Source organism: Scheffersomyces xylosifermentans, assembly GCF_036884685.1.
Source record: "Scheffersomyces xylosifermentans strain CBS 12540 chromosome Unknown RJT20scaffold_3, whole genome shotgun sequence".
Lineage (NCBI taxonomy): Eukaryota > Fungi > Ascomycota > Pichiomycetes > Serinales > Debaryomycetaceae > Scheffersomyces > Scheffersomyces xylosifermentans.
In genome coordinates this window covers 2,356,879-2,369,091 of record NW_027042941.1, presented here as the reverse complement: position 1 = coordinate 2,369,091, position 12,213 = coordinate 2,356,879, and the positions used below count along the sequence as shown (strand labels likewise).

Genomic DNA, 12,213 nt, shown 5'->3' with positions numbered 1-12,213 from the left:
ACCGACACTGTGATAGTAGAGTATCCATCGAACCCTGAGACTACGTTAACTTCTACATGGACCGGTGATTCGATCACTACTGTGACTCTTTCAGACACTGTTGGTGGTACCGACACCGTTGTTGTTGAGTATCCATCTAACCCTGAGACAACCACGACATCAATCTGGACTGGATCTGAGACTACTACAGTCACATTATCTGGTACAGTTGGAGGCACTGACACAGTTGTAGTTGAATATCCATCGAACCCGGAAACTACTACAACATCGTTCTGGACCGGATCTGAGACTACTACAGTCACCTTGTCAGATAGTATTGGAGGAACTGATACAGTTGTAGTTGAGTACCCCTCGAATGCTCAAACTACATTGACGTCAACATGGACCGGTGCTAGTCTCACCACTGTGACTCTTTCAGACACTGTTGGTGGTACCGACACTGTGATAGTAGAGTATCCATCAAACTCGGAATTCACTACTACCACCATCTGGACTGGTACGACAATAACTACTTACACAGTAAGTGATTCTCTCGGAGGAACAGATACCGTTGTTGTCGAGTTCCCTTCCACAGCTAATGCCCAAACTACTATAAGTTCATTCTGGACTGGAACAGACACATCAACTACTACTATCAAGGACACCTATGGTGGTACGGATACTGTTTATGAAGAGATTCCAAATGCTGAGACCACAGTGACTTCTACTTGGACTGGAACTGAGGTAACTTCTACTACAGTGACGGATACTCTTGGAGGAACGAATACTGTGATAGTAGAATATCCTTCGAATTCGCAAACTACATTGACGTCGACCTGGACCGGTGATTCGATCACTACTGTGACTCTTTCCGACACCGTCGGAGGTACTGACACATTGATAGTTGAATATCCATCCAACTCTGAGACTACCACCACATCGATCTGGACCGGAACTGAGACTACTACAGTCACATTATCTGGTACAGTTGGAGGCACTGACACAGTTGTTGTTGAATATCCATCGAATTCTCAGACTACGTTAACTTCTACTTGGACTGGAGATTCTATCACGACAGTAACTTTATCTGATACTGTGGGTGGTACCGACACCGTTGTTGTGGAATACCCATCGAACCCTGAGACTACGTTAACTTCAACATGGACTGGAGATTCTATCACGACAATAACTTTATCTGATACCGTGGGTGGTACCGACACCGTTATTGTTGAATATCCATCGAATTCTCAGACGACATTGACATCGACATGGACTGGTGATTCAATCACCACGGTGACTCTTTCAGACACTGTTGGTGGTACCGACACTGTGATAGTAGAGTATCCATCGAACCCTGAGACTACGTTAACTTCTACATGGACCGGTGATTCGATCACTACTGTGACTCTTTCAGACACTGTTGGTGGTACCGACACCGTTGTTGTTGAGTATCCATCTAACCCTGAGACAACCACGACATCAATCTGGACTGGATCTGAGACTACTACAGTCACATTATCTGGTACAGTTGGAGGCACTGACACAGTTGTAGTTGAATATCCATCGAACCCGGAAACTACTACAACATCGTTCTGGACCGGATCTGAGACTACTACAGTCACCTTGTCAGATAGTATTGGAGGAACTGATACAGTTGTAGTTGAGTACCCCTCGAATGCTCAAACTACATTGACGTCAACATGGACCGGTGCTAGTCTCACCACTGTGACTCTTTCAGACACTGTTGGTGGTACCGACACTGTGATAGTAGAGTATCCATCAAACTCGGAATTCACTACTACCACCATCTGGACTGGTACGACAATAACTACTTACACAGTAAGTGATTCTCTCGGAGGAACAGATACCGTTGTTGTCGAGTTCCCTTCCACAGCTAATGCCCAAACTACTATAAGTTCATTCTGGACTGGAACAGACACATCAACTACTACTATCAAGGACACCTATGGTGGTACGGATACTGTTTATGAAGAGATTCCAAATGCTGAGACCACAGTGACTTCTACTTGGACTGGAACTGAGGTAACTTCTACTACAGTGACGGATACTCTTGGAGGAACGAATACTGTGATAGTAGAATATCCTTCGAATTCGCAAACTACATTGACGTCGACCTGGACCGGTGATTCGATCACTACTGTGACTCTTTCCGACACCGTCGGAGGTACTGACACATTGATAGTTGAATATCCATCCAACTCTGAGACTACCACCACATCGATCTGGACCGGAACTGAGACTACTACAGTCACATTATCTGGTACAGTTGGAGGCACTGACACAGTTGTTGTTGAATATCCATCGAATTCTCAGACTACGTTAACTTCTACTTGGACTGGAGATTCTATCACGACAGTAACTTTATCTGATACTGTGGGTGGTACCGACACCGTTGTTGTGGAATACCCATCGAACCCTGAGACTACGTTAACTTCAACATGGACTGGAGATTCTATCACGACAATAACTTTATCTGATACCGTGGGTGGTACCGACACCGTTATTGTTGAATATCCATCGAATTCTCAGACGACATTGACATCGACATGGACTGGTGATTCAATCACCACGGTGACTCTTTCAGACACTGTTGGTGGTACCGACACTGTGATAGTAGAGTATCCATCGAACCCTGAGACTACGTTAACTTCTACATGGACCGGTGATTCGATCACTACTGTGACTCTTTCAGACACTGTTGGTGGTACCGACACCGTTGTTGTTGAGTATCCATCTAACCCTGAGACAACCACGACATCAATCTGGACTGGATCTGAGACTACTACAGTCACATTATCTGGTACAGTTGGAGGCACTGACACAGTTGTAGTTGAATATCCATCGAACCCGGAAACTACTACAACATCGTTCTGGACCGGATCTGAGACTACTACAGTCACCTTGTCAGATAGTATTGGAGGAACTGATACAGTTGTAGTTGAGTACCCCTCGAATGCTCAAACTACATTGACGTCAACATGGACCGGTGCTAGTCTCACCACTGTGACTCTTTCAAACACTGTTGGTGGTACCGACACTGTGATAGTAGAGTATCCATCAAACTCGGAATTCACTACTACCACCATCTGGACTGGTACGACAATAACTACTTACACAGTAAGTGATTCTCTCGGAGGAACAGATACCGTTGTTGTCGAGTTCCCTTCCACAGCTAATGCCCAAACTACTATAAGTTCATTCTGGACTGGAACAGACACATCAACTACTACTATCAAGGACACCTATGGTGGTACGGATACTGTTTATGAAGAGATTCCAAATGCTGAGACCACAGTGACTTCTACTTGGACTGGAACTGAGGTAACTTCTACTACAGTGACGGATACTCTTGGAGGAACGAATACTGTGATAGTAGAATATCCTTCGAATTCGCAAACTACATTGACGTCGACCTGGACCGGTGATTCGATCACTACTGTGACTCTTTCCGACACCGTCGGAGGTACTGACACATTGATAGTTGAATATCCATCCAACTCTGAGACTACCACCACATCGATCTGGACCGGAACTGAGACTACTACAGTCACATTATCTGGTACAGTTGGAGGCACTGACACAGTTGTTGTTGAATATCCATCGAATTCTCAGACTACGTTAACTTCTACTTGGACTGGAGATTCTATCACGACAGTAACTTTATCTGATACTGTGGGTGGTACCGACACCGTTGTTGTGGAATACCCATCGAACCCTGAGACTACGTTAACTTCAACATGGACTGGAGATTCTATCACGACAATAACTTTATCTGATACCGTGGGTGGTACCGACACCGTTATTGTTGAATATCCATCGAATTCTCAGACGACATTGACATCGACATGGACTGGTGATTCAATCACCACGGTGACTCTTTCAGACACTGTTGGTGGTACCGACACTGTGATAGTAGAGTATCCATCGAACCCTGAGACTACGTTAACTTCTACATGGACCGGTGATTCGATCACTACTGTGACTCTTTCAGACACTGTTGGTGGTACCGACACCGTTGTTGTTGAGTATCCATCTAACCCTGAGACAACCACGACATCAATCTGGACTGGATCTGAGACTACTACAGTCACATTATCTGGTACAGTTGGAGGCACTGACACAGTTGTAGTTGAATATCCATCGAACCCGGAAACTACTACAACATCGTTCTGGACCGGATCTGAGACTACTACAGTCACCTTGTCAGATAGTATTGGAGGAACTGATACAGTTGTAGTTGAGTACCCCTCGAATGCTCAAACTACATTGACGTCAACATGGACCGGTGCTAGTCTCACCACTGTGACTCTTTCAGACACTGTTGGTGGTACCGACACTGTGATAGTAGAGTATCCATCAAACTCGGAATTCACTACTACCACCATCTGGACTGGTACGACAATAACTACTTACACAGTAAGTGATTCTCTCGGAGGAACAGATACCGTTGTTGTCGAGTTCCCTTCCACAGCTAATGCCCAAACTACTATAAGTTCATTCTGGACTGGAACAGACACATCAACTACTACTATCAAGGACACCTATGGTGGTACGGATACTGTTTATGAAGAGATTCCAAATGCTGAGACCACAGTGACTTCTACTTGGACTGGAACTGAGGTAACTTCTACTACAGTGACGGATACTCTTGGAGGAACGAATACTGTGATAGTAGAATATCCTTCGAATTCGCAAACTACATTGACGTCGACCTGGACCGGTGATTCGATCACTACTGTGACTCTTTCCGACACCGTCGGAGGTACTGACACATTGATAGTTGAATATCCATCCAACTCTGAGACTACCACCACATCGATCTGGACCGGAACTGAGACTACTACAGTCACATTATCTGGTACAGTTGGAGGCACTGACACAGTTGTTGTTGAATATCCATCGAATTCTCAGACTACGTTAACTTCTACTTGGACTGGAGATTCTATCACGACAGTAACTTTATCTGATACTGTGGGTGGTACCGACACCGTTGTTGTGGAATACCCATCGAACCCTGAGACTACGTTAACTTCAACATGGACTGGAGATTCTATCACGACAATAACTTTATCTGGTACCGTGGGTGGTACCGACACCGTTATTGTTGAATATCCATCGAATTCTCAGACGACATTGACATCGACATGGACTGGTGATTCAATCACCACGGTGACTCTTTCAGACACTGTTGGTGGTACCGACACTGTGATAGTAGAGTATCCATCGAACCCTGAGACTACGTTAACTTCTACATGGACCGGTGATTCGATCACTACTGTGACTCTTTCAGACACTGTTGGTGGTACCGACACCGTTGTTGTTGAGTATCCATCTAACCCTGAGACAACCACGACATCAATCTGGACTGGATCTGAGACTACTACAGTCACATTATCTGGTACAGTTGGAGGCACTGACACAGTTGTAGTTGAATATCCATCGAACCCGGAAACTACTACAACATCGTTCTGGACCGGATCTGAGACTACTACAGTCACCTTGTCAGATAGTATTGGAGGAACTGATACAGTTGTAGTTGAGTACCCCTCGAATGCTCAAACTACATTGACGTCAACATGGACCGGTGCTAGTCTCACCACTGTGACTCTTTCAGACACTGTTGGTGGTACCGACACTGTGATAGTAGAGTATCCATCAAACTCGGAATTCACTACTACCACCATCTGGACTGGTACGACAATAACTACTTACACAGTAAGTGATTCTCTCGGAGGAACAGATACCGTTGTTGTCGAGTTCCCTTCCACAGCTAATGCCCAAACTACTATAAGTTCATTCTGGACTGGAACAGACACATCAACTACTACTATCAAGGACACCTATGGTGGTACGGATACTGTTTATGAAGAGATTCCAAATGCTGAGACCACAGTGACTTCTACTTGGACTGGAACTGAGGTAACTTCTACTACAGTGACGGATACTCTTGGAGGAACGAATACTGTGATAGTAGAATATCCTTCGAATTCGCAAACTACATTGACGTCGACCTGGACCGGTGATTCGATCACTACTGTGACTCTTTCCGACACCGTCGGAGGTACTGACACATTGATAGTTGAATATCCATCCAACTCTGAGACTACCACCACATCGATCTGGACCGGAACTGAGACTACTACAGTCACATTATCTGGTACAGTTGGAGGCACTGACACAGTTGTTGTTGAATATCCATCGAATTCTCAGACTACGTTAACTTCTACTTGGACTGGAGATTCTATCACGACAGTAACTTTATCTGATACTGTGGGTGGTACCGACACCGTTGTTGTGGAATACCCATCGAACCCTGAGACTACGTTAACTTCAACATGGACTGGAGATTCTATCACGACAATAACTTTATCTGATACCGTGGGTGGTACCGACACCGTTATTGTTGAATATCCATCGAATTCTCAGACGACATTGACATCGACATGGACTGGTGATTCAATCACCACGGTGACTCTTTCAGACACTGTTGGTGGTACCGACACTGTGATAGTAGAGTATCCATCGAACCCTGAGACTACGTTAACTTCTACATGGACCGGTGATTCGATCACTACTGTGACTCTTTCAGACACTGTTGGTGGTACCGACACCGTTGTTGTTGAGTATCCATCTAACCCTGAGACAACCACGACATCAATCTGGACTGGATCTGAGACTACTACAGTCACATTATCTGGTACAGTTGGAGGCACTGACACAGTTGTAGTTGAATATCCATCGAACCCGGAAACTACTACAACATCGTTCTGGACCGGATCTGAGACTACTACAGTCACCTTGTCAGATAGTATTGGAGGAACTGATACAGTTGTAGTTGAGTACCCCTCGAATGCTCAAACTACATTGACGTCAACATGGACCGGTGCTAGTCTCACCACTGTGACTCTTTCAGACACTGTTGGTGGTACCGACACTGTGATAGTAGAGTATCCATCAAACTCGGAATTCACTACTACCACCATCTGGACTGGTACGACAATAACTACTTACACAGTAAGTGATTCTCTCGGAGGAACAGATACCGTTGTTGTCGAGTTCCCTTCCACAGCTAATGCCCAAACTACTATAAGTTCATTCTGGACTGGAACAGACACATCAACTACTACTATCAAGGACACCTATGGTGGTACGGATACTGTTTATGAAGAGATTCCAAATGCTGAGACCACAGTGACTTCTACTTGGACTGGAACTGAGGTAACTTCTACTACAGTGACGGATACTCTTGGAGGAACGAATACTGTGATAGTAGAATATCCTTCGAATTCGCAAACTACATTGACGTCGACCTGGACCGGTGATTCGATCACTACTGTGACTCTTTCCGACACCGTCGGAGGTACTGACACATTGATAGTTGAATATCCATCCAACTCTGAGACTACCACCACATCGATCTGGACCGGAACTGAGACTACTACAGTCACATTATCTGGTACAGTTGGAGGCACTGACACAGTTGTTGTTGAATATCCATCGAATTCTCAGACTACGTTAACTTCTACTTGGACTGGAGATTCTATCACGACAGTAACTTTATCTGATACTGTGGGTGGTACCGACACCGTTGTTGTGGAATACCCATCGAACCCTGAGACTACGTTAACTTCAACATGGACTGGAGATTCTATCACGACAATAACTTTATCTGATACCGTGGGTGGTACCGACACCGTTATTGTTGAATATCCATCGAATTCTCAGACGACATTGACATCGACATGGACTGGTGATTCAATCACCACGGTGACTCTTTCAGACACTGTTGGTGGTACCGACACTGTGATAGTAGAGTATCCATCGAACCCTGAGACTACGTTAACTTCTACATGGACCGGTGATTCGATCACTACTGTGACTCTTTCAGACACTGTTGGTGGTACCGACACCGTTGTTGTTGAGTATCCATCTAACCCTGAGACAACCACGACATCAATCTGGACTGGATCTGAGACTACTACAGTCACATTATCTGGTACAGTTGGAGGCACTGACACAGTTGTAGTTGAATATCCATCGAACCCGGAAACTACTACAACATCGTTCTGGACCGGATCTGAGACTACTACAGTCACCTTGTCAGATAGTATTGGAGGAACTGATACAGTTGTAGTTGAGTACCCCTCGAATGCTCAAACTACATTGACGTCAACATGGACCGGTGCTAGTCTCACCACTGTGACTCTTTCAGACACTGTTGGTGGTACCGACACTGTGATAGTAGAGTATCCATCAAACTCGGAATTCACTACTACCACCATCTGGACTGGTACGACAATAACTACTTACACAGTAAGTGATTCTCTCGGAGGAACAGATACCGTTGTTGTCGAGTTCCCTTCCACAGCTAATGCCCAAACTACTATAAGTTCATTCTGGACTGGAACAGACACATCAACTACTACTATCAAGGACACCTATGGTGGTACGGATACTGTTTATGAAGAGATTCCAAATGCTGAGACCACAGTGACTTCTACTTGGACTGGAACTGAGGTAACTTCTACTACAGTGACGGATACTCTTGGAGGAACGAATACTGTGATAGTAGAATATCCTTCGAATTCGCAAACTACATTGACGTCGACCTGGACCGGTGATTCGATCACTACTGTGACTCTTTCCGACACCGTCGGAGGTACTGACACATTGATAGTTGAATATCCATCCAACTCTGAGACTACCACCACATCGATCTGGACCGGAACTGAGACTACTACAGTCACATTATCTGGTACAGTTGGAGGCACTGACACAGTTGTTGTTGAATATCCATCGAATTCTCAGACTACGTTAACTTCTACTTGGACTGGAGATTCTATCACGACAGTAACTTTATCTGATACTGTGGGTGGTACCGACACCGTTGTTGTGGAATACCCATCGAACCCTGAGACTACGTTAACTTCAACATGGACTGGAGATTCTATCACGACAATAACTTTATCTGATACCGTGGGTGGTACCGACACCGTTATTGTTGAATATCCATCGAATTCTCAGACGACATTGACATCGACATGGACTGGTGATTCAATCACCACGGTGACTCTTTCAGACACTGTTGGTGGTACCGACACCGTTGTTGTTGAATATCCATTGAATGACCTTATGAGTTCTGGTCCTTCTAGTGATGATCCACGTATATCTGATTTACTTAGTTCTGATGCATTGAGTTCTGTACCAACATCTGATCTACTGAATTCTGATATATTGAGTTCTGATCCACTGAGTTCTGAACCAACATCTGATTCACTTAGTTCTGATCCATTGAGTTCTGATTCACTGAGTTCTCTACCAACATCTGATTCACTTAGTTCTGATCCATTGAGTTCTGAGCCAACATCTGATCGACTGAGTTCCGATATATTGAGTTCTGATCCAACATCTGATCCACTGAGTTCTGATATATTGAGTTCTGATCCACTGAGTTCTGAACCAACATCTGATTCACTGAGTTCTGATCCAACATCTGATCCACTGAGTTCTGATATATTGAGTTCTGATCCAACATCTGATCCACTGAGTTCTGATATATTGAGTTCTGATCCACTGAGTTCTGAACCAACATCTGATTCGCTTAGTTCTGATCCACTGAGTTCTGATTCACTGAGTTCTCTACCAACATCTGATCTACTGAGTTCTGATCCATTGAGTTCTGAGCCAACATCTGATCCACTGAGATCTGATCCAACATCTGATCCACTGAGTTCTGATTCACTGAGTTCTCTACCAACATCTGATCTACTGAGTTCTGATCCATTGAGTTCTGAGCCAACATCTGATCGACTGAGTTCCGATATATTGAGTTCTGATCCAACATCTGATCCACTGAGTTCTGATATATTGAGTTCTGATCCACTGAGTTCTGAACCAACATCTGATTCACTTAGTTCTGATCCACTGAGTTCTGATTCACTGAGTTCTCTACCAACATCTGATCTACTGAGTTCTGATATATTGAGTTCTGATCCAACATCTGATCCACTGAGTTCTGATATATTGAGTTCTGATCCACTGAGTTCTCTACCAACATCTGATCTACTGAGTTCTGATCCATTGAGTTCTGAGCCAACATCTGATCGACTGAGTTCCGATATATTGAGTTCTGATCCAACATCTGATCCACTGAGTTCTGATATATTGAGTTCTGATCCACTGAGTTCTGAACCAACATCTGATTCACTGAGTTCTGATCCAACATCTGATCCACTGAGTTCTGATATATTGAGTTCTGATCCACTGAGTTCTGAACCAACATCTGATTCACTTAGTTCTGATCCACTGAGTTCTGATTCACTGAGTTCTCTACCAACATCTGATCTACTGAGTTCTGATCCATTGAGTTCTGAGCCAACATCTGATCGACTGAGTTCCGATTCTGGTGCATATTCAGGCTTTACTGATACAAGTAGCACGAGCAGGGAATCCAGTGCTTCGGCGCAAATGAATTCCCAAAATACTATTACATCGACATGGACTGGATCTTTCGTCAGTACAGTAACGATATCCGACAGGATTGGAGGTACAGATACCGTTGTCATAGAGGTACCATCAGCTAACAATTTTGCGATTACTATAACTACTGTATGGAGTGGTTTGCAAACGACTACAGTGAGTTTGGGAGATACCGCAGGTGGAACTGATACAGTAATTGTAATGTATCCATCGAATTCTCAAAGTACAACGACGTCAACTTGGACTGGAAGCGATACTATCACCTTAACTTTAAGTGATAGCATAGGAGGAACCGATACTGTTTTAGTTGAAGTTCCATCAATTGTCAGTTCGAGCAGTTTATTTAGTCCAACTTGGAGTGGATTCCAAAATTCTAGTGTGGCATCAATGGGCTCGTTGAGTTCTGACACCATTGTATACCCAACAGTTGCCAACGAAGTGACAACACGTACAGCTATATGGTCGGGCACAGATGTAGTGACAGTAACAATCACAGATACTATTGGGGGAACTGACACTGTTATTGTTGAATATCCTTCTAATGTCCAAACAACGCTGACCTCGTCATGGACGGGACATGATATACTCACTATTACCTTAACTGATACGATTGGAGGTACTGACACCGTGGTAATTGAATATCCTTCGAATGCTCAGACTACTACGACGTCAACCTGGACTGGTACAGATGTGACTACTCTCACCGAATCTGATTCCATTGGAGGAACTGATACTATAATTGTGGCATATCCATCCAATTCAGTGACAACTGTAACATCTAAATGGACAGGTACTGAATTTATTACTATTACCATAACTGATACTGTTGGAGGAGTTGATACTGTTATCATAGAAGCACCATCATCAACAGGTGCAGTGTCTACGTTGTCGTCGTTCAGTGACACTTCAATCGAGGGCGGTGCCGTAAGTTCTAATTCAGTTGTAAAAGTGACTTCAAGTTTAGATATCAGCATTACTGAGTACACAACGACTTTCATTACAACCTTGTCAGATGGCTCCGAATCAGTCGTAACTGGTGACGTGATCATTTCCACGGATTCTAATGGAAGTTGGTACACTACTACATCTGTTATCGTCGGCACTGAGGGAGTTACTTCTACAGGAATTTCATCAGAAGCCTCTGATGATTCGAATTCCGTGTCTTCAAGCATTGGAGATACTAGTTCTCAAACTCTGGTAGGAACAGAGCACTCTACGGCATCTAGTGGTGGGGAGCTGCTTTCTACGAACTTGCCAGGATTGTCATCTTTAACTGACAGCGATATCTCTAACCCAACCAATACGGAGGGTGGAACTACTCAAAGTCATGTCTCTGAATCTGAATCTGAATCAGAAACATTTAGATCCAGCCAAGTACTGACCGTTTGCCATAGGGGATCTTGTGTTACTATCACTGAATATTCTAGTGAGTCCACATCTTCTTCAACTGTTGACTCTAATGTCTCCCTAGCGCCAGGTTCGTCTGATCCAACTCATCCAAGTGATCCATCCGATCCAACTGGTGCAGCCCATCCATCTGATCCATCTGCTCCATCTGATCCAACTGATTCATCCGATCCTACTGGAACATCCGATCCTACTGGAACATCCGATCCTACTGGAACATCTGACCCAACTGGTTCTGCCGATCCATCTGATCCAACTGATTCATCTGACCCAACTGGTTCAGCCGATCCATCTGATCCATCTGATCCAACTGGTGGAGCCCATCCA

The 12,213-nt window shown here is 44.3% G+C and overlaps 1 protein-coding gene across 1 annotated transcript; it reads right to left on the bottom strand. All coding sequences in view use genetic code 12, as the record gives it.

Moving 5' to 3' along the window:
* Positions 1 to 9,277: 9,277 nt before the first annotated feature.
* Positions 9,278 to 10,565, bottom strand: RJT20DRAFT_2022 (pentapeptide repeat-containing protein; the record flags this gene model as incomplete). The annotated part of the gene is made up of 2 exons (XM_064919262.1): positions 9,278 to 9,298; positions 9,324 to 10,565. The coding sequence occupies 2 exons, from the start codon at positions 10,563 to 10,565 to the stop codon at positions 9,278 to 9,280; spliced, it is 1,263 nt and encodes a 420-aa protein (XP_064775527.1).
* Between the last annotated feature and the right edge of the window lie 1,648 nt (positions 10,566 to 12,213).